General features: G+C 35.2%; 1 protein-coding gene across 3 annotated transcripts in view; it reads left to right on the top strand.

The window, feature by feature from the left end:
* LOC128156302 (hemicentin-1-like) overlaps positions 1 to 24,509 on the top strand; it is a 57,790-nt gene that overhangs the window by 6,698 nt on the left and 26,583 nt on the right. For 2 of the 3 annotated variants that reach the window (XM_052818384.1, XM_052818385.1), the window contains 16 exons: positions 7,334 to 7,513; positions 7,791 to 8,105; positions 8,382 to 8,723; positions 10,403 to 10,705; positions 13,637 to 13,939; positions 14,345 to 14,956; positions 15,161 to 15,460; positions 15,676 to 15,978; positions 16,106 to 16,402; positions 17,374 to 17,673; positions 18,522 to 18,824; positions 20,285 to 20,587; positions 21,413 to 21,715; positions 22,230 to 22,535; positions 22,754 to 23,053; positions 23,947 to 24,252. In XM_052818384.1, the coding sequence (XP_052674344.1) occupies positions 7,414 to 7,513; positions 7,791 to 8,105; positions 8,382 to 8,723; positions 10,403 to 10,705; positions 13,637 to 13,939; positions 14,345 to 14,956; positions 15,161 to 15,460; positions 15,676 to 15,978; positions 16,106 to 16,402; positions 17,374 to 17,673; positions 18,522 to 18,824; positions 20,285 to 20,587; positions 21,413 to 21,715; positions 22,230 to 22,535; positions 22,754 to 23,053; positions 23,947 to 24,252 (4,996 nt within the window). In that variant the 5' untranslated portion in view covers positions 7,334 to 7,413. The remainder of the gene's footprint in view (positions 1 to 7,333; positions 7,514 to 7,790; positions 8,106 to 8,381; positions 8,724 to 10,402; positions 10,706 to 13,636; positions 13,940 to 14,344; positions 14,957 to 15,160; positions 15,461 to 15,675; positions 15,979 to 16,105; positions 16,403 to 17,373; positions 17,674 to 18,521; positions 18,825 to 20,284; positions 20,588 to 21,412; positions 21,716 to 22,229; positions 22,536 to 22,753; positions 23,054 to 23,946; positions 24,253 to 24,509) is intronic. The other variant, XM_052818386.1, reaches the window with a different exon arrangement.

Genomic DNA, 24,509 nt, shown 5'->3' on the forward strand with positions numbered 1-24,509 from the left:
TTGACACTGTGGCTATATAGGACCCTTTATTTAACTGGCAACATAAAAACAAAGTACCCTAAATGTATTAGGAACTGTTATTGGGAAACATCCCTGCAATTCAATTATTTGAAAATCATTGTCTTGAAAAATAAGGTTAAAAAATGACTGTACATGTATATGCCAATTAAATCTCTCTTATCATTTCATAGAGCATTTTCAACCTTGATTTAACTATCAGTTTTATTTAAATTTATATTTTGATATCAAATTGAGTACTGTTATTCTGTTTTTATAAACTACAATGTTTTCTTCTATGTAAAATCAATACCCTGATTGTCAATCATTACTTATTTAAAGTAACCAACCTCTGTGAAAAAAGTCCATATTGACATCACCTATTTACCTGTGACAAAGTCTACATCTCCAATTATTGCTCATCTGTGTCACCTGTCTAGTTGCTATGGTTATATAGGTAAACAAACAAATAGCTTCCTCTATCTCATGGATGACAATCTCAGGTTTTATGGGATGACATCTTCATCAGTGGGATGAGTTCAGACTGATATTTGGGATATTTAATTTCTGGCTTGGTTGCTTCACTGAAGGCGGAATTTGCCATTGTGCCAGTGTGAATGTTGACAATTATTCCGAAACCAGGATCTTTTAAGCCATAATTTTCATTTCATTGAACTTGTAAGTAGGGTGAGATTTAACGATAAGACGTGTGTATTGCTAAATCGAGATGCTCGTGATAAAAAAAAATGATAACCCAAAGGTGCTTGGAGGTGTCGTTAAACTTGTTCTTTTGAGATCTGTATGCAGAATATTTCTGAAGATTAATATGCAACCATCTTTTATAGTAGCTTGTCAACAGCCTACAATTTTTCGTCCTTGCGGCTTAGCTTTGTACCTGAAAGGCATCAATATTGATCTCTATATGACAAAGGCATTTACAGATCATTAGGTCACGGGTATTTTTTTGTACACTAGCTATTTGGAGTGCTACAGTCTTTTAAACCCGCAACTATTCATGCAATAATACAACCTTTCACTGCTGTATTGATTCTGTTTTGTGTTACGATACAAATTTCACCGTTTGTCACCGTTGCTAGAAACTGCTATAATGAAAGTGATATTATAACTAAGTCATTATCATGGATTGTTGTTATAAATTAGTCCAAAGACTCGCTGATATTGGTCAGCTAGCCTTAGGACTCTTCGGTTTCATGAAGACCATGATCATTGGAAGGTTCATTATGCCGCTAGCCTGAATACCCACTGACACATTGTATTATGTTTTTTTTGTTTCATATAGTGACTCTAACATTTTGATTATAGGTACAACTTCAGAAATTCATAAATTTAAGTAAAAGGTACATATTTAAAGGATGATTTGAAATATATTTGCTTATTGCTTTGTTCTTTGAAGTAAATTTTTCCTTTGATCTGGAAATTTTTGCATTTCATGGTTGGTCAGATACTGGTATTAATTAAAGGTTCAATGGAAAAATGGAAATGTGATTAAAGTCTGTGATGTTTAATGAATGTTACATGTCAAAAGTCAAATGGATTAAAAAAAAGGATCCTATTTGATATGTTAATTTTTGTGTGAACATAGAAAGCTATTGCAATATGTTCTGTGTAAGCTGGAAGTGTTTTGAATTGATTTGCAAGCGCAAATGCCTTCAAGTTGTTAAACATTCAGATGATGGAATGGTGTTCAAACATGCTAATAATCAATTATTAATAAAAATAATCATATGTGGTGTATTCTTCATTAATTTTTGTTTATAGTTGTTGGGTAATTAATTAATAATTCATTACCATTGGGATTACCGATTTTGAATGAGCATTTAGTCTTATAGTAAAGTGTTGTGTGCGGTACCTCGTTTGTATTAATAGGCGAATTGTTGATTGTTTGTGAATGATGTACCGGTATTATGCATAGTTTTTAGCAATTGTATCATATATCTCTATCACTTGCTAAAATGATGAGCTTAAATGTTTAGAAAAAACAAAATGCATTGCCATGGTCTTAGCATAAACAATGATATAGATATAAAAATTCACATTCTCATCTCTTTAAAAATAGGGCATTTGTGGTATAAATACATTTGTTTCAGTTTTAAAAATCACCGGAAATGAGTTGTGAAACAATATGGATCGAGAGAAAGATTGACATGACAAATTGTGGTATTACAGGGATATTGCCAATCAATCTTTATACATATTTAATTCAGAAAATATATTAAAGGGAGTGAATATCACTACCATACATTAATTTACTACATTCACATTTGATCCGAGTACACTTGATTTTTACTTCAATTTAGATATAAAAATCAACAGTGGCGAAGAATATTCTTTATTTGTTCTATGACCCAATGCAGCTGAATATAAGGTGAAAATTAAAATATAGTACAGATATATGTATATCGCCAGTATGGATGGAGTTCTGAATATAACAGCTAGCTAGTGTACAATATAAGAATGATAAAAAACATTTAATGGCTCTTTGTACGAGTGCAACAATGATTAAGCACAAAAGAAGACAACCCTGTGGGTTGAATGATCATTTATTATGTAAAGTTTAGTTTTAAATGGACCATTGTTGCCATTTAAGGTTAGATTGAATTTGCATCAGAATAATAGAGTAGTCATTTAAAGTCACCAAATTTCAATGGTTTCAAATGTTTTGATGAATTTATTGGTCACCAAGGAAATGACCATTTAAACTCTCGCCATTCCATTTAGTTTTAGGCCATCAGTCTGAGAGTTTTATATACAAATTAGGTTGCTAGGGAGCATTTGTCATCAGTGCAGACTGGAAGTATTACAGGAGAAATCAATTTTTTTGAATGAAGTAAGGTAATTAGATCAAGGAACTAATTTTAATCAATAGATTGACATACCTGCATGGAACTTCATATGATGACTTTCATTGAAACTACATGCATCATTTTAGGTGTAATTGGATTTAGAAATGAAATTTGAAAATGTCCGAAAAGGCTTGCATGAAGTCAATGTTTACACAGAAACAAAATGCAAAAATGTGTAATATAATAAACATATTCAGTAATAACATTCAGGTCTTAGTGTTGTTCAAACTTAAACAAATTATTATTTCCAACTATGATAAAATTTTACTTCAAAGAAAAATTGTCTTAGTTATTTCCCCCCTAAAAACTGTGAAAATAAATAAGTATGAAGGAAAAGCGGAATTTGGATACAGTCCGCTTATGAATCTCATACAGAAATTTTCTATGTTCAATTCTTCTCCTATAATGTAAAGTTCGCTTAAGATGTAAAGCAGAATCCACCTGTTGGTTAAAGCGTACTCCGTCTTTTGTTAGGCGGTATTCTGTTGTCCGCCTTTACAAGAGATATTAGACGGATTCCGTCTGGAATCCACCTAAATTTCAGATGGAATCCACCTAAAATTTTCGTACGGGATGAAATAAAAATTGCAGTTGTATTGTTTGATGTAACTAAGCAATTACCCATACAAAAATTTTAGGTGGATTCCATCTGAAATTTATATAGGTGGATTCCAGACGGAATCCGTCTAATATCTCTTTAAATCTTAAGCGAACTTTACATTATAGGAGGTAAATTGCTTAGTTACATCAAACAATACAACTGCAATTTTTATTTCATGTCCAGGATATGTTTAATAGAATCTAATGTACGTGTGTGGCCGTTATTAACATCCTGTTTTTTTGTATATCGATTTTTAATATCCTTGAGGTGGAATCTGTATGCATAAGTCTAGTATTTATTTCACATTCATAGTATGAAATGCAAAAAATATTCATCAAGGTTAGAAATTATAACTGAACAATGAATGTAAACTGGTATAAACTGGTATGCAATGCATTTTGAGTTAATTATTAAACAAACCTGATATCGTTTATAGAAATATATCTCATCAGGATTTAAAAATATAACTGAACAATTAATATAACCTGGCATTAATTTTTGATATGCCTGCATATAATTGAGCAATTAAATTGAAACTTGATGTAGGATCCAGGTAAGAAATCATTGAATTTCTTTTATACGACAATTTCTATACAATTTATATAAACTGGTCTGCATTTCTGAAAGCATATATAAGTACACAAATGATTATTATAATGTGTGAATTTCACAGGACAAAAAGCATTGTTGACAATATAAATCTATTATATTTGTGATTGCTAGATTTTCATGGAAGCTTTGTAAATGGTTTTAAACTTCCTCACTGTCTAAATAGATTTTTAATTACAAAGGTATATAGAAGGTGTAAATAAGTATTAAATAACGTACAATATATCAGACCATGGTGTGTTGGGATGTGTTGGTTGCTAAACACCCAATACTGAGTTCTTGTGCATGTTGAATTCCAAAAAAAAGACATTTATTGCGATGTTTCTTATAGCAAGCACTTCTAGTTAAAAGAAAAAACAACAACGAATCAAGAATAAGAGAACTTGATTCACATAGATGTATTTTTTAAAATTTAAATCTTCTACATCCTGGTATATATTTTTGTGAACGGTTGAATGGAAGTCATATATATATATTTGTCCATTTATTGGCACATATTTAGTCTTACATTTTGGCAGATGAAGTAGATATACCGTATATCAGGTTTTTTTCCGCTTGCATCCAATTTCCGCTTTGTTCGCGACGATTTTTGAATCGCGGAAAATATATCAGCGTAAATTTGATACAAAGTTTTGTTTTTTTAATATATTCTTTCTTTCCTTATGAAGTAAACAGGTATGTGAGAGTAAAATGAACTGTTTTCACTAAGTTTAGAGTAGAAATTGCGGGATCGGAGGACAAGCGGCAGATATCAGGTATGTAAGCCTGGTAGTTTATTTAATAATCCATTGACAAGATAATTAAAACGGTCTTTTTTTATTGCATAAACTGATGTCTAATTATACTTGAGCTACTGGTATATGTAACGGTACATGATCTATTTCTCTATGACTATGTGCGTCTCTGAAAATAATTATCGGTAATTATTTAACATTAAGAAAATCGTGTAAACGGTTTAATTGTCCAAATTTTTCATTGTAAAGTGCGGCAATTTAGATACTTTTACCCTCTTATTTCACAAGTTTAAACAGTCTTGAATTATATTTTCACTATGACTTTGAAATAGTGAAATTTTGATTCGCGTAAATATTATATACCGTTCCAGGTTCTAAATCGCGGAAAAAACTTGACGCGGAAAAAACCTGATATACAGTACATTGGGTTCCATTTTCATGATTATATTGTGCATGAAGTTACTTAGCTTACAAATGAATCTATATATATAATTGTACATGCATGTATCCACCTTCATCTTTTTTTTTACTGCAGGTATATATGACACATACATGTATTTAAGAATATGTTCTAGGAACTTTTGTGATCATGCATGCATGTATGAAAAAGTTTTCACAAAATTGGGTGATGTTGGCTTTAAATTAATTGTATGTTTCTTCAGTTTACTGATTTGAAAGTGGTCTGATTACAAAGACTGAAAAATACATGTAACAACTCATAATCTTTTGCTCCTTACTAGCATTCATCAAAGTATGGAAATTTTCTTTGGATGGCATCTTCTTTCAAAAGGATTTTAAAATTTGCCATGTCATATAACTTGACAGTATGCAAAGTAATCTTTTTTTTAAAAAGAGGATTTATTACAGAAAAGAGGACAAATGTCAACTGCTGGCATAGAAAGTTTTCAAAAGCGTAATAAATGGATTCACACAGATGTCCAAAAGATATATATGTAAATGGTTTTATGTCTTGATAAGTGGTAAATTATCATTCAAAATATCTTACTAAATTTCCCCACTGTATGCTAATACATGTATTTAAAAATCCTCACCCATTTCAATTATGAAGGGGTCTCAGTATTAGCAATTATAAATCGCAAAAAAATGCTCAGTATTTATGTACTGATAAATAATTATAAATCACATAAAAATTTTTGATGTTACTGATATTATCGGTGATTGAAAGGAATTAAAAAGTGCGAGAAGTGCATGAGCGGATGATCAGCCTTCTGTGCTGGTTTTTTAAACTGATTAATACGATTCTTGCTTTTCTAACGCATAAATTGTGCAAGAATGAGTAGGGTGTAGGTTTTCATTTGAATTATTGAAAAATAAATATTGCAATGCTTGACCTATTGAGCAGTGATGCATTCCAGCAATTTAATTGAAGAGTTTTAAAACCTGTCTTCTTTTGTTAATAGCACCAAATAGAGAGGAGTATTTTTAATAATGATAGAAAAATTTTAATTTCTTGTAAATGTTTATTTTTGAAATTGAACAATGGCCATGCACTGGGTAACTGGGACACCTAGATCCATCCATGGATACTGGTTGTATGTATTTGTACATGTATAGTGTGAACAAGTTAAGGCCAGACATTGACCACAAACACTGTTTAAATCTCCATGCAGTGTATGTGGGAACTATTTGGTTTATGGATTTTTCACGGAACCAGAGTATTTATTGAGTCAACGATTTTTCTCCCCCAAAAAAGACCGGTTGGACTGGTTTCTTGTATGTGTATTTATATATCCAGCAAAAGTGCTAAGCAACCGTATTTGCTCTTCATCCATTGAATGTTGACTAAATAGATCTACCAACATGACTCCCACTCTTGCCCATATTTATATTCATTTTGTCCCTAGGGTCACATGTCAATATCAGTTTGACATATAAATTTTCAAAATGCTCGCTGCCATCACGGTTTCTATTTGATATTCATATTAAAAAATTACGCACTCGAGTTTGTGAGAGTTGCATGAATGTATTCTGCTGAACAGCCAAGTATTAAACACATAATACACCCACATTCACATACAAAGGCACCCCCATGCAATCCTTTTTAAACGCTGCCTTGAAGATATAAGTTTTAATATTTAAAAAAAAAACTAATTGTTGCAATAGAAGTATATTCTTTGGCTGATTGATATAAGTTCTCAGTGGTCAGTCAGCAACTAGCTATGATTATAGGTTTCTTTCTTTATGTGTAATTTGGCTGTGGTGTTTTATTGTCTAACTTTGAGGGATCAGACAGGGTTAAAACCTCTATTCAATGATTTAACACCCGTGAAACTTGGCTGGCTTTCTTTTCTGTCTTATGCAATGATATCTTGGATTATGTAGTTGCTTAATGCACTCAAATTTTTTCTTATATAAATTCACCACTCTTGAATACAAGATCTTAATATAAACTCTGTATGCATGTCTTCAATCTTTGTTACAAAATTTTTCTTGAAAGCAAGCTAGACTGTAACAATTCTTTTCTGAGAGTTCATAATTAATTGCAAATTTATTTTTTTTATTTGCAGGTTGAAGGCAAAATCCAGGAGTAAGCATGAACAGATCTAGATTGTGAGACATTTTCGTTAGACTCGATCCACATACCACAATGGCGTGTGATTTCAGGACTTTTTCTGTTCTGCAAGGTTCCTTCCTATTCCCAGTGCTATTAACTATTTCGTTATTTAGTGGAATTTATTCCCAGACATGTAAGTATTTTTTTGCTGCAAATAAAAAATATTCACATCAAATCCTCTTATGAGAAAAAATATCTTGTGTCCAATGAGTTTTGTGGCTATATTTTTAGTACATGTATTACATTTTTTAATTGTGAATAGTACTGTTTCCATTTTCTATGTGAGCTCCCCTAACTGCATTTCCTATTGTATGTGTTTCAGTTTTAAAGTTTGTAGACTAAAACATGAATAAAAACCTGTAAGAGATAAAATATACATGTATTTCTATGATCATGTCTTTATGTTCAAGCTCTTCCCGGTAACCCAAACCTAGCAGGTGATTATGAGAAAAATGAGGGAGAAACTGTTACATTGAGCTGCTCTGCTATCGGTGGAAACCCTCTCCCATCGGTTCAGTGGTACAAGAACCAGCAGTTGGTGGATCCTGGAAGCAGTTCAAGTGGAAATGGTGATGGAATTTATACAGTCGGATCCTCCACTGTCACTTACAACAATTACACTTTCACGGTGTCAAGATCTGATAACCTTGTGTCCTACATCTGTAAAGTACAAAACTCTCTGATGGCCAGTCCTCTAGAGCGTGCCTGGACCATTAGCATTTATGGTAAGAGTTTACATGTTTTTGTGGAGGGATTTGCAAATATGTATCAATGGTTAGTACCTTTATACAAGATTGGAAAGATAAAAATCAATTAAAATTCTTCATATGCATATCTTCCTCATAGTTCAAGTAAAATATAAGTATCTTAGAGAAAAACAATAAATTATAAAGCATAAGTTTTACAATTGAGGAAGTCTTTAAGGTATTTCTAAAATTCTGCATTTCAATTTTAATAGAAGTACATAGAAAATTTACAACAGAGGTTTCTTTTCCTTCCAGTTCCTTCAGAACAGCCCTTTATCTCTGGTCCAGATCCTGCCATTACAACAGCACTCAATTCAGGAAGTACATACAAGTATATTTGTACTGCCCAGAATGGCCGACCTGCCCCAAACCTCAGGTGGAAGTTAGGAACGTCCCTGTCAAGTGCTGTTGAGTTTCATCAAGGAATCACAGAGAATACTACAACCAATGCAGACAGTACCCTCAGCAAAAGTAGCACACTGAGCTGGGTACCTATAGTTGACGACAATGGCAAGAATTTGTACTGTCAGACTGACCAAACCACAGCTGGAGCAGGAGCAATCCAAAAGTCCACCTCCGTACCTATAGTTGTTCAGCGTAAGTAGTAACATGTTAATGCTTTAGTTAGAAGGTTTCATGTTTCATAATGCAAGATCAAGGTACTGGTACATATTACTTGAAAGAACTCATATATGAAATGTGTCATCTTTTTACTATGTTGTATAAACCTTGTCATGAATGTTGTTTAAGGAATGTAAAGGGCATTGTTTTTTCTTCAAAATATTTTAAGGGCCTTGTGTATATACAATCAATTTATTGCAGAGGTGCAAACACAAGGTAACCTTTTTCAACCAATGGTTGAACTAAATGTTTTAGTGAGTCACCAACTTTTGTAAAAGTGCTGTTCCAGTGTTCTGTTTTAGACTCTTACCACCCCCAATATTTCTTCCTGACTGTCCTTATTCACAAGGTATTAGCAAAGCAGTATGGGTAAACAAAATGATGTTTCACACTGTTCATCATTGGTTAATTGATCGGTTTACCCATAATGCTTTTTGAAGTACCTGGAACTCCAATCTGCCATTGGCAGTATCACATACAACACCTGAAAATCACTGTCCAAATTCTGCAACTTTATAGTCTTAAAGAGTTCATATACACTGCATTTTATACAGATCGATTGCAATTTGAATTAAAGCCAGACCATCTATAGATTAGAGAAAGAAACAACTCTAAACAAGATATTTCTCTCTACTAGTTTAGTAAATCTTGTAGAATAGTAACTTTAATGGTAGATGTATAGAATATGAATTTAATTTTTAATGATTCATAGAACAATATACATGTACTGATTAAGTGGCTTTATAGGTGTACATGATTTTGAACATGTGAATCGATTTCAAAATCCAATTCCTTTCCCACCCTCTGTTTGTCTTATTCTGTGTTGCGTGATGTGTAAAGTTAATTGTTTCACCAAGTCATGATGACCCCTGTCCTTGTGTTTCATGGTAAATTTTAAATGATGTGACCTCATATTTTGAATTGCCAATATTCAAGACAATTGCATCCAAAGTTTTGCATCACATTCACAACAGAATCAATGTATACTTGTTCTTTCATGTTGCTACATGTATGCACTGTGTCAGATATTCACAAAATGATGCATGCATTCAAGGTGTGTATTGGAAAAAATCTGTTACGCCAGACAACTCTATACCTCTATTATGTATGCATGTTTCCTTAATTTTGCCTCTGATCTGAACCATGTCATGACATATATCCATGGACAATGGATATTTAGCTCACCTGGACAAATTTGAAGAATTAAGCTAACCATTACACATTATTATAGCCAGCATTTTAGCTAGGGGTTAATACAGTGCAGGAGATTTGACTGTTCACAAGTGTAGGTTATTGAGTATGTGACAAGATAGTGGGGTATGTAATTGAGGGTCACATCTGGACTTCATGTTTTAAAAATTGTTTTAAATGACTAGAATTAAAAAAAAATAGGACTGGATATTAGATTATAATTCTTCAGAGTTTCTGTAAATTATAGTTATGCACATGTATATTCAAATCAAAATCATTGAACTCAAAATCTTTGAATGATGATACAAAGCAAGATTGGGGAATTTTTTAAATCAATTTGTAGTTGTTAATTGGCCATACAATTTAGGCTTGAAAGTCAGTATTTCAGCACAGGATATGTTATAGAGTATATTGAAACAATTGCAGTAAAAAAAAAAAAACATTCCAATGATCTGTACTTGCAGAAATTCCTATCCTCCAGATTGGCTCCTCAAGCTATACTGCCCAAGTTGGGTCATCTGTGACCTTATCTTGCCGTGTTATAAGTGCAACCCCAGCCATTACAGATTTATTCTGGAGGAGACAGGTCAATGGGGTGTACACCCGGATCACCATTGACAATAATCGATTCTTTGGCGGCTCCACCAGCAATGCTAATCTAACCATTAGCAATGTGGCTCTGAGTGATCAGACCAGCTACCAGTGCTCCGCCACCAACAGCGCAGGAACGGGGAACAGTGGCGCCACTACCCTCTCTGTATCAGGAAGTATGTTCTTGTTCATTTCTCTTCTGTCTATTATGTGTTATAGAAAAATATATGAATTGATTTTTGATAAAATATCAATGACATGTATATGAAATGCCAACTTGTGAGTCACATGTATCACTGTTCACATTCATATCCCATGCTGTGGGTGAGGAAAAGATCGAAGAGCAACTCTTTGTCACAAGTCACAGGCCCTTTAAAAAGCTATGGATTTGAGAGGAGCTATGATTTGAGTACAAAGGGTGGCATTTGATGTGCCTGATGACAAGACATGGTATACAAGAGTTATCTATGGTTGAATTCTGATGTTCATCAAGTGCATGTGTAGAAAGTCATTGTTTCTCATGCTTGATGTATTGGGACGGTCATTACACTAGTGTGACACTGAAGTGGCCAAGCTCCATTTAAAGTTTCAAAAATTAATGATTTAAAAACATTAAATGTAAAATGGTAGGGACTTATAGTTAATGTATAAAACATATTGCCAATCATTTGACTGAATAACAAAAAAATATTCAAAGAGGAAAATGAGCTTACATCAGTGTAATGACCTTAATTCACATCATAGATCTCCCTTGTTACCATTCAAAAAGGGAAACTGGTACACAGATATTTAAAAAAAACAACTATCTATTGCCATTTTCAGGTGTATATATTTGTTTGCATGATCAGTAACAGTGTGGTAAAGATTTTGTTGGGTTTTTTAACAGGATTAGATATAGGATTTTTTTCTTCAATTTTTCTTACCAGTTGTTGATAAAACTTTTTTTACAAACCATTTTTGATGCAATCTGAAATGTGTAGCTATAGAGACACTTGTAAAACAAGGATATGCAAGATTTCTTTTTAGTGAGAACCATTGTCACATACAGTAGTCATGTGACAGTCATGTGATCCTAGTGTGCTATGAAGGCACAAGGTAGGTGATCAAAAAAATATCATTGTAGTAGCTGGATCTCACCATGTGTGTCATGTGGCTTTCTGTGCATATGTAACTGTGTACTAGCTTTGTGTAGAATGTCTCATGACTTGTAGAAGTCAGCATTTAGTTATAGCTTTGCTCTGGAGATGGGTACACTGATAATAATATCAGCCTCTGAAGAAACCTTTTTAACTCATAACTAAAGTTTTTCAACAAAAAATAAATCCCATGAGGATGAAATGTGTGTGTTTGTTGAGTACTAGTTGACTTTCATATGTGTGCATTTATCTATACTGTTAGAGAAATAATTTTAATTTGACTTATTAACCACATAGCTTCATCACTTTCAGGTGTTTCGATCAAGATTGAAAGCAAACTTCAGACACAATCAGGAATTCTATTCATAAATATCAGATAGATTTTAAAAGATTATAAAAATAGATTTTTCACAATGAGATTTTCTTATTTGAATCAGTGATTCCTGATTAACGTCGTTTTTTGCACAGTCTTTTGGCTTATGGTATATATATATTCTTCATTCCCAGTACTCAGTCCTTTTGACTTACCGGTAATTCATTGGCTATGCAAAAAGGACTTATCCCTTGTTTCCATGGTCTTTGATTTAGGACCATTATATTACTGGATGATTTCCTATTAGATGCAAAATTATGTTAATTCACTGCAAAAGGAAAGTAAAAATTACCAGAACACACATCCCCTAATCAGAAATATTCTCCTTTGTTACATATAGGCTTATCTGTACGAAACAAGAGGCAGACCTCTTCCTCCATCACTATCATTCTGGACTCCACTTACTATGCGGTGCAGGTTGGCCAGTCTGTCACGCTTCAGTGCACTGTGATAGCAGTACCCTTCCAAACCTCAATCACGTGGCAGGTCACTAGAAATGGCCAGACCGAGTCTATCAATGTACTAGGAAACCCCCAAAAGTTTGGGGGCTCCAATGTGACTTATCCGTCACTGATCATAAGAACAGCCGAGCTCTCTGATAGTGGTTCCTACACTTGTTCGGCTGCCAACTCGGCTACAAGCAAAAGCAGTGACCCCATAGCCCTAGACATTACAGGGAGTGAGTAGAGTTATCCCCCTTTAAAAAGAACACACACTCTCTCCTTCCTCGAACAAACTGTGTTGTGCATTGCATTTTCTTTCCATCAGAATAATCCCCTCTGGTCCTTCCCCTTACACTTTATTAAAAATGCATCTTGAAGTGCTGTGGATTGATAGTGTGTATTTAGTCATTGCTCTTGCACAATGAATGGACTTGTTTTTGCCCATGCAAGCAGTCTTTCTTCTGACTGTTGATTTGTAGTGATCTGTAGTGCATGTTAATACTTCTTAGATTTACATACTCAAGAAACACACCCATTTCTCTCAGTACTGCAGTTTTTTTATATATTGAAAATGCTGTAAATATATATTAATCTTGACTTTTTTCAGACCATGTTTTTTATAAGAACTTCTGTATTATCCATTGAAGTTTTTGCATGAATATTGTAAATTCAAAATATTTAAGATATTGATATGTTTACAGTATTTTGACAATATGTAATTCTGCTGCTGTTATTTTAAAAACTTCACTTTAACAGATGCAGTATTCTGTGGAATCTAATTTATCATGTAGCTGTTTCTAATCATTCATAGAAATATTACATTATTTTTTGTATGCATTTGATAGCACACTGTCTTAGAGTTTGTAGTGTCATCTTGCTTTTGTCTGTGTTAATAATGCTTATCTGTAGCAAAATGTAGCAATTCTGTATTGTATTTTAGTTATTAGATAATCTTCTTGATAGAATTAATTTTTTTGTCTTTTTGGTAAACTTTAAAAACAGAAAAAATATGAATGCATACTTCAAATTGAATTGTAATTTTTGTAATTGACAAGTTTAAAAATTCATTACAAATTTTGCTTTTTAAATATCAGTTCTTGAAATTATTTTTTTAAATGTATGGGTTTGTAAAACATTGCAATATTCTGTTTGCAGGTGCCCCACTAGTTCAGATAGACCAAGACAAGTACCCCAGTACCAGCGGTAACACTGTTACCCTGGTCTGTGATGTATACTCCAGCCTCACTGTATCAGAGGTGTACTGGCAGAGGGCCGTAGGTGGCCAGTTCACTCGAATCGATGTGTCAGGGACACCTGAGAAATACGGGGGAGTCACTGTTTCCTCCCCCTCCCTGGTGGTGAAGAGTGTCACCACCGGTGATGCAGGCGAGTACCGCTGTGTAGCAGTCAACATTGCTGGGACTGGGCAGGACACTACCATTCTGGAGGTACAAGGAAGTAAGTGTGTCAAGGTTATCTAGTAGTAAGATTTATGTCAAGGTTATCCAGTGGTAACATATTCATGGTTCAAGGCTATTGTAAAAAATGCGTCAAGGTTATCTATTAGTAAACGCAAACCCATGGGTGTATCAAAGTTATCTGGTAAAAAGATGTATGTTAAGGCTATCTAGTAGAAGCACGAGTGTTTAGTAAGATATATGTTTCTGTATTATCTTGTAGTAGAATTTAAATGTGTTAAGGTTATCTACATGTAATAATAAGATTTATGACAAGGCTTAATTGACAGTTTAAAAAGAAATCAAAATGTTTGGTAAAAGTGGCAAGTAGTACATAAAGTGCAAATATCTTTTCATTAGTAATGATGTTTAAACAGTAATGCATTTTGTTTTTCTTTTACTGTAGATTTGCCCAGAGTTACTATTGAAAAAGATTCATACACAGTCAATGAAGGAAATACAGTCACTTTGGCATGTACAGTTCTATCTTCCACATCATCAAATGTCATCAGTGTATTGTGGCAAACCATTGAAAATGGGGTCAGCAGTACCTTGAATGTGAACGATCCGAGTAAATATTCTGGAGCCTCAGTTTCCAATCCATCGTTAACCATATTCAATGCAGAGTCCAGCGACAATGGTCAGTACAGGTGTACCGCAACAAACACTGTTGGAACAGGCGAAAGTGCGATCACGACCCTGAAGGTCATTGCAAAGCCAGTGTTCAGAATTACCCAGAATTCCTACACAGTTAACTACGGCACCAACGTCACCCTCCAAGTCACTATATCGTCACCTGATGCCCCTGTGTTGGCGGTCAATTGGCAGCATACATCAAAAGCAGGAGTAACCAACTATGTTCTGGTGGGTGGTGGGAAATATGATGGCGCTACAGTAGGGTCCCCGAGCCTGAAGATCCTGTCTTCAACTTTTGAAGATGAGGGAACATATCGCTGTCTGGTCACTAGCAGCGCTGGTTCTACGACTAGTGGACCCATTTCACTCACAGTTATTGGAAGTAAGTACAGCCCTCTTCTATCAGAGAATGACAGATCAGCCTTTTGTTCTTAATTAGAGTGAAAATAAAGCATTATTATCAGATTTTTTATTTCAATCTATTAAATAGCCAATAAGTATTGATGATGGAGATTTAAAAATTACAGAAATCAAAATTGGAAATGGAAAGTAATGGTTATTTATGTTTCTCTGCTCTATTGTATAGATGTACCCTCTGTGGTCATTGGCTCTGGATCAGCAGTTGTGTATGGAGGTCAGGTCACCATCAGTTGCTCAATTTCATCCAATCCTAGCGCTCAATCCATGTCCTGGCAGAAAACCTTCGGTGGAGTAACGACAACACTAGATATCAGCAACAACCCTCGATACCAGGGTGGGACACTCTCTAACCCCTCCCTCACCATCAGTAATGTGAATCTAGATGACAAGGGGGACTACAGATGCCTGGCCACTAATATTGTGGGCACGGGTCAGAGTGGACCCGCGGTCATAGACGTCACAGGAGGTAAGCACTTCAAAATCTTCTCTTAAGAAAGATACATGTAAGCATACATGTATAGAGTTAAGTTACCATATTCTATAATGTGACAGATATTTGAGACTTTGTTTTGTTACACTTTCAATATTAATCGATGTTACATTTTGGTAAAATGCAAAATTGAACGAAACCCATGAATCTACAAGGACCATATGAAATCTTATTTATTTCTGTAATTACAGGTGTGCCAACAGTTACAACAGGTTCTGGGTCCACGGTGTACGTGGGTGACAATGCCACGGTGACCTGCATTGTGTCAGGAACACCAGCTGCCATCTCTGTTTCTTGGCAGCGCACGATAAACTCGGTTACAACGACAGTCAACCTCAATAACTTTTCAAAATATTCGGGTGGTACTCTCACTACGCCCAGCCTCTCCATATTTAATGTCAGCAAGGAAGATGAGGGCAGCTACAGTTGCCAAGCAACAAATGTCATAGGAACAGGGCAAAGCGTCACCTCTGCTTTTCTGAGTGTGATAGGAAGTAAGACAATTTTTCATGAAGAAGTTTTGTTAAAGAAAATTGGTATAAAATTTTTGTTGCAGTTGGTGCTCAAATTAGTTCTTAATTTCTAGTTTTGGTCAAAGTATTTGCGTTTTTGATTTAATAGGTGCCCCAGTGACAATTATAGGACCAGACATAAGTGTAACAGTGGGCGACCAGGCCACGATCTCATGTTCAGTGACAGGCTATCCCCTCAGCACTGCCATATCGTGGCAAAGAATTGCCAGTGGAGTACGGTCCAACGTTGACACTTCACAGGCTCGATTCAGTGGAGGAACTGTCGCGAACCCTTCCCTTACAATTAACCCAGTGGAAGGGAGCGACGAGGGCGACTACCAGTGTAGTGCCACAAATTATCTGGGAACCAGTCAAAGCGGAACAGCCTATCTAGATGTAATGGGCAGTAAGTGGGATGTTGTTTTGAATTTCTAACAATATGTAAAGTGAAGATATTTGTTCAATTGTGTTCATAATTTTTACTTCCCCATTAATTACAGTATTTGATGAATATTATAGATTATCCTCATCCCTAGGTATTTCAATCATATATTTTATTAAAGTTTATGATTACATTTTCCAGGTAACTTTAAAATAAGTTGTACTGTAATTATGTAGAATATGTAAAATAAAAGAATGAAAGAATAGGCAGCATGATTTCACTAAGAAAAAACACACAAATCTGATTTGCATGTAATGCACCTAGTCCATGGCATGAATACAATATTTCTCTCTTTCAATGCATGTAATTGCAAAAATCTGAAATCTCCATTGATATTGAAATTTCATATATAACTGAAGACAGATACCATTATTAATTATATTTTGATGGATAAAACTCAAAAATATGTACATGTATTTATATAAGGGAGACTTAATATATGTAATATTTCATTTCCCTCACATTGATTGAACAAGTATTGAGGAGTGGTGTTTTCATATTGTACATCTCATTAATTGTGTACAAACAATCTGAGATTAATTCTTCGAGTAGGCAACTATAAGTTCATATTTCAAATAGATTACTTTAAACCAACTTTTGTTCGCGTGCGAGAAATTTTTGCGAGGTTAGCGAGAGCCTTGTCGTAGCGAATATTTCTTGCCGTGAACCAATCCTATAGTTTTATAACAATACAGGTCTGGATAAGTCTTAGTCGTGAACATTAGTTGTCGCGAACAAGTTTATTGGCAGTTAATCGTGAAATAAAGTCGCCGCGAATAAAAACTGGTTAACAGTATTGTCAATTTAGCTAATTTCCAAGCTAAGGATAATTTCTTCAAATATACTATTAAGAACCTGGCAAAAAAATAATTTTTAACAGGATAACTTTTTTTCCACCTGGTTACACAAATCTGACTGTATCCTCTCACTGACAGGTATTCCTTCTGTACAAATTCCAAGCTCCTCCTATACCGTAGCATACAGTTCCCAGATTCGCCTCCAATGTGTGGTCAATTCCATCCCTCCCGCCACCAGCATAGGCTGGATCAAAACCCAACAAGGCGTGACCACCACCATTAACGTCAGTCTGTCTAAATATAGCGGGGGCACCATCAGTGACCCCTCGCTCAGAATATACGACGCTGATTTATCAGACGAGGGCTCCTATGTGTGTTCGGCTACTAATATCGTAGGAACTGGTACCAGCCAGGAAATGAGCTTGAGTGTAGTTGTGTGTAAGTATGCAGTTTTTTACTAATTATTAATCGTAACTCGTGTTTGATCCGTCGTCTTTTACGATGGTTGTTCTTCAATAACTATGTCTCAAAGCTTTTATTGCTTAATTCTCATCCGTTTTGTTTTTGCCCATCCATTTATTGAATTTCAAATTGTCACATAATTCATTGAATTTTTTTTTCAAAGGTTCATGAGGGAACACACGTATGTCCTTCAGTAAAGTACTTGGTGTACACGTACCAATCTTTTATTTTTCATGCTGTCTTTTTATTTTCTTTTTTTTTAAATTATATATCCATAGCTTCTATTATATAGCACTGCAGTTTTCTGTCTATTATCAGTCTGGTTACAATACAAGGCACAGGGAATTTGTATATAACCAACTTACCTCATCAAACCTTTTATCTTTCAATAAATAGGATACTGGTAGTCCTCTTTATTTTTTCCATGTTTAACTTTTTCCCACATTGATGTTGTATTTCCACCAAACTTATGTATAATTTGTAGACCCTTTAGCTTCTGTAACCTAACTCTTTACTATGAATTTAGAAGTCACTAACGAATATATCGTTAATTATTAAATCTTGCATGCATTAATCTTATGGTCCTTAATTATTTGTTGAAAATAAAAGAAAGGGTAATTAAATCTCCCTCAAAGGGCACGGTTCCCAATGAACCCAGCCATTTGTTGGGAGATGTTGAACAGGCATGGGTTTATGTGTGAAACAAGTGTGATATGTGAACCAGTAACGCAAATCTTTATCCACAGGTTTTGACAACATAAATGCTGAAAACTTCCAAATATTTTGAATCGTTTTTCACTGTATCTCTCTTTCTTTGTGTCTAGCTTTACCCACTGTCCAAGTTGGATCATCTGGATACTCAGGCATCACTGGGGGGACTGTCCTTCTGGTATGCTCCATCATAAGCTCCAACCCCTCAGCAACTTCTGTTATCTGGGAGAAGGACGTCAATGGTGTCCCGACCGATGTCACGAGTCTGATGGCGTCACGGATCTCGGGGGGTACTGTCACACAGCCCTCACTGACCATCAGCTCCCTGACTGCAGGAGACACAGGAACATACTACTGCTCAGCAGCCAACAGTGTAGGCAGGGGGTCCAGGTCCTCAACAACATTGACCGTGCAAAGTAAGTTCCCAACAGCAGTCGATCATCTGAATTGTATGTTGTATATATATTGGATGACATCGAAACTGCAGGGCGTAGTCAGTTAGATATACTTTTGATTAACATAGAAAATAGAATTGTGATAATAGTGTATATAATTTGATATCGATAGACATTATATAGTGTAATTTTGGTTATTTTAATTTTAAAAAAATTCTGCAATTGTACATTGCATGTCAAGTAGAAAATTGGCCTAATGTGTTAAGAAATACATGTAGTACTTTTAATACTGTATGTTTAGGTTGAGGTAGTGTAATACTGTATAAATTATCAGAATATGTTGAGAAAGAGTGATTCTTAGTTTATGTTGATGTGTGGCTATATACTGTGTGTTTTATTGTACTGGTGGTTGGTTTCTGTAGCTAAGCCAGTGGTCACAGTAGATCAGACCTCATACGAGGTTATAGAAGGCAGCAGTGTGACCTTGGCTTGCAGGATCGTCTCTTCCTCTCAGACAACTTCTGTGACTTGGCAGAGAAATATCAATGGCGCCACTTTGATTATAGACACCCGTAGTGACCGTTACTCTGGGGGTACCATTGTCTCCCCTTCCCTGGTGATCAAAAACACCACCCTCTCAGATACAGGGCTGTACATCTGCTCTGCCACTAATGATGCAGGTGTTACATCAGCCCCCACGATAGATCTGAATGTTCGTGGTAGTAAGTTCAAGTCTAAATGGATTTTTTTTTTTAGCACGAATGAGATGTTACACTACACAACCTACCTTACCCTCACTTGATGTGGTGTACAGTCTCCCCTCATACTTACTGATGGAACCCAAAACTGCTGTTCCTAACAGTCTTCACTGAGTGTTTTTTTTCCACATTAATATACAGTAAAACACGCTTATAACGAAGTCCCAGGGACAGCCAATTTAACTTCGTTATAAGCGTAATTCGTTATATCCGTCAAGTTTACAACATGAAATAGAGACTTGGGGAATGAAATTCACTTCGCTGTAAGCGTCAATTCATTATAAGCGTGTTCGCTATAGCCGTGTTTTACTGTAATAAGAATTTGTACTACAGTACAAAAAGTATTGCTATAAGAATAAATGCATTACATTTATTTGGTCTAACAGAAGGGCGAATCATTACACAAATGGACTGCCATCAGATTTGCAAGGCATTTTATTCTGTAGGAACTTCGAGTATTCCTTCATAGTTACTGGGTACATTCTGCCTCCTTCACAATCTGATTAGTCCTTTTAAGTATTGTAGAACAACCTTTTATTAAGTGTTAGTTCCCTTCTTCTAGCTCTTGACAACCTCTGTGTATATACTTAGGAATTGATTACTAAATCATCTCTCTAGCTTATTCTCTTGATTTGTTTACTGTTAATACAGTAGGTATGAATTAGCAAATGATGCTTGATTATCGCATCATTATTTCTTTTTTTATCTTTGCACTGTCTTTAGGTCGGCCTAGCATCGTCTTGCCTGCGTTTACATATAACGCGCAGTTTGGACAGAATGTCATATTAGCCTGTAATGTGACCTCTGCAACAACCTTGATTAATGTGGTTTGGAGGAAGTACTCTAACGGAGTGCCCAATAATTTAGTGGTTACGGGGTCGTCCCATTACAGTGGGGGCTCAACTTTCACCCCCAGTCTGACCATTTTGACTCTCACGTTTTCCGACTCTGGAAACTATGACTGCTCTGCAACCAATGTAGCAGGAACAACTACGAGTAGTCAGATGACACTCAATGTCATAGGAAGTACGTGAGCACTTTGTATCTATATAGCTTTTATATATACCAGCTTTTATAGCATACAGCACATATTAAAGCTTCTTTAATTATTACCTTAGTTTTTAGAAATAGCTGCAGGATTTTTATAAAACATAGTCATTCAACACTTACACACTGTAGTACACACTCTAGTTACTTATGATGTAGTAAGGGTTAAAAGGGGGTTCAGAAAATGAAAATTAGAGAGATGAAATACTCTTATTTAAAAGTTTAAATACTCTTATCTAAAAGTTGTAGGTTATTTTAATGGACACAGTGCTAATATTTTTCCAATCTTTTTTGAAATAATGGTATATGTTGTGTTTTTGAAATAATGTTTCACAAAATCACTTGAAAAGTAGACCACAAACTGCACTGTCAATATGTCAAAATTTTATCAATTAACTCAAAACAAATAAAGGTTTTATTTCCAACACATTTTACTTTAAATTTTAATAGTTTTTTAACAAGTGTCATTAATCAATTTAGTTTTTGATCCCTAGCACATTTTTGGCACAATTCATTGATATAATATTCTAGTTGTAAACATGTAATTTAATATGAAAAGTCATTCTTCTAAAACTTTGTTTAGATTTAATTGTGTAAGTTTCAAATAACTTTAATGCATTATCATAAGAAAAAATAATGAATGTCATAACTATGAAATAATTATTCATAGAGAGTAAAATTGTTAAAGATTTTCTAATCACCAATACAAAAGATTTTTCTGACCCTGTAGGCATATACATAGTCTCTGGCAATTTGTCCAGTGGAGCTTACATATGTATAAACTCTTTCTCTTCTTTCTGACAGCTGTTCCTAGCGTAAATATACCACAGACCAGTTATAGTGTAACGTATGGAGGAACCGTCACTCTTGGATGTGTGGTTAACTCCAACCCATTCCAAAACAGAGTGGAATGGCAGCGCATTGCAAACGGGGTGTCTACCACCCTCAATGTTACCGCTGAACCGCGGTACAGTGGTGGCTCCATCAACACGCCATCACTAACCATAACTGGGGCCGTCAGTGGTGATGCTGGGGTTTATGTGTGCTCGGCTACCAATGACGCCGGGAAAGGAGTGAGTGGGCAGACAGTACTTAGTGTACAAGGAAGTGAGTACAGGAAGTGGTTTAGAAATGGCGTTAAATCGCACAGGTTTATGGGGATTTTTTTTTTTTTTAATATTCGATATTTGGTTATTTTTTGAATATCTGATGCCATTTGTATTTCCTTATATTCGGGCACATCATGATGTATTCACATGACATATGTACTGTCCAGTATATTCTGTGAATGTATATACATACATATATGTATGGGTCATTGAGGTTTTGTATAGCACACTTATTGCATGTTTTGTATTGGTGTTGAAATGTTCAGTAATTTTTTTTACTGAATGTTTCAACACACATACACATTATCTGTAGTTGTTGAGTGTGGACAAAGTTGCTTATATATTGACACATAAGTCTCCAGTTTGCATTAACCGCCCTCGCATGGCTTTGCTGTCGACCAAAGGAATTAACCAATTAATGCTTTCGATGTGCGAAGCTTGAGTGATGTTGAGTGTTTTCTGTCAGAATGATGAAGTCTTATGTCAGTACATCACTTGTATTGTCTATTCAGACTTGCCTCAGGTCCGGATTGCACAGTCTCAGTATTCCGTCCTCTATGGTGGATCTGTGTACATGGAGTGCACAGTAGAAAATGCCGTCCCACCGGTTACCGCAGTCAGGTGGTACAAAGGGACAAGTGTCAATCACTTTAACTTGTCTATTGACGTCAGAGCATCTAAGTACTCAGGTGGAGTTTTAGACAACCCATCCCTTAATATCACCAATGTGGTTCCCTCTGATGAAGGGTTCTACTCTTGTAACGCCACAAATCTAGTCGGAACTGCGTCTGCTTGGACATTTTTTGATGTTTACGGTGGTATGTTTAATAGGTGTTTTGGGATTTGTTGTGAAAATATTGTATTACCTTTTTTGGTAGCTGATTCAGAAAAGTTTCATTTTTTGAAAAACTTTATTTAAAAGTTATTAATTTGAAAATTTTGATTTCCTCTTATTTATTTATTACCTTTTGGTTGTTTGATTTTTCTTTTTCGGAATTTTTTTGTTTGGAAGTTTTCCTGTTTTCTTTTTCACTAGATATTCCTTCTATCACCCTGCGCAATACCTCTTACTCTGTCATGGTGGGGGACCCGGTCACCCTCGCCTGTGACTATAACTCCTCCCCTGCTCCGACCGCTATAACATGGCAGCGCATTCAGAATGCTCAGTCCACCAACATTAATGTCCTAGACTCCCGATTTGGAGGCGGGACAATTGTAACCCCTTATCTCACAATACGCACCACTCTTCTCTCCGACGCTGGTGTCTACACTTGCTCGGTGACCAACCACGTTGGCACGACAACCGGCAACCCAATATTTCTCTTTATCAATGGCAGTGAGTATAGAGACTGAAGTGAAAGCAGAGTTCATGGAAACTTATGGCTAATAATTACTGGATTTTTTTTTGTTGAAAGAAAGATTAATCTTTAACATTTGAATTAATTCATACAACTTGTCATCCAATGGTATTCGGTTCATCAACTTCTATCAGTAATGTCATTCAATAAACAAAATTCCTCAGTTTAGGTAGAGGACACAGATTGGTAAAAACATATACCTAGGTTAGAGAATATACCGGTATTATGAACATTGCAGGTTGAACAATAGATGTTAGAAAGGTCTATTAAATTCTTATTTTTTTATGAAAAATACCAATACAACTGATTCCTTATTGTATATTACTGACAATTAATTGAATTTGAATTTTCTGCAACAACAACTTTTTACCACTTGGACAAAACATTGCTTTTAGAGAGTATCTTAATTTTCTTATCCTATTGGAAACCTAATCCTTTCATTTCATTTACATCTTTATTTTGATTGTGATTTGACTATTCACTAACAGAAGAGCGTGTTTCTAGATATGATGAAAAATATGAATAAGTGAAATTGTTGGATCTTTGTGGTGAATAATAGCCCTATCTGATATGTTTTTTATTTGGGTATGCTGTGAGTTGTCTGGCTATGCATGCTCCCGATATATCCAAGGAATAACCAGTACATTTTTCATAACATAAATGCATGCATGATTCATCATTCATGGCTAATAATTTACAATAGCATGGAACATGAATTTCATCATATGGTTTTCGGAATTCATGACATATTGTTCTAACTTCATGTAGTTTTGCGACCAATTTACAGTTCATGAAGGAAATTGGATTTTTTATTCAATTAAAGACACTGTTTTACTCTTATATTCATTGCCTATATATCATTACACTTTAGGCACGCCATCAGTTTCCATTCCGCAAAGCACATACAATGTTAGTTTCGGAGATCCCATCACTATTCCATGTAATGTCACAGCTGTTCCCACAGCAACCAATGTATCATGGGTCAAAACCAGTAATGGGGTCAGTGTAACACTAGACCCAGCGACACAGCCGAGTAAATACTCTGGTTCTACCGTGTCGAACCCCAGTCTGACCATTAGTAGCACAAATTTAACTGACGAAGGGAACTATGTTTGCTCGGCTAGTAATACTGTGGGAACAGGAAGTAGTAATGCGGCCTTCTTGGACGTGATTGGTGGTAAGTGCCACTTAGTGGTTGTGTTGCTATAGTAACCAGAGTTTGGCTCCTCTAATACTGAATCTCCATGTTGCGATTTTTTGGAGTGCTTTTGTTTTGTGTGGTGTGTGTCTGTTTATTATGTTGTCGAGTTGTCATTGTTGCTGGCATTTCATATACATGTGTATTAATTACCAGATTTAATGAATAAAACTTGAAAAAAAATTGATCTTTATAATTGCTACAAGAAATTTAGGGTTTATAGAATATTGAAAGAA

Source organism: Crassostrea angulata, chromosome 7 (genome assembly GCF_025612915.1).
Source record: "Crassostrea angulata isolate pt1a10 chromosome 7, ASM2561291v2, whole genome shotgun sequence".
In the NCBI taxonomy this organism is placed as follows: domain Eukaryota; kingdom Metazoa; phylum Mollusca; class Bivalvia; order Ostreida; family Ostreidae; genus Magallana; species Magallana angulata.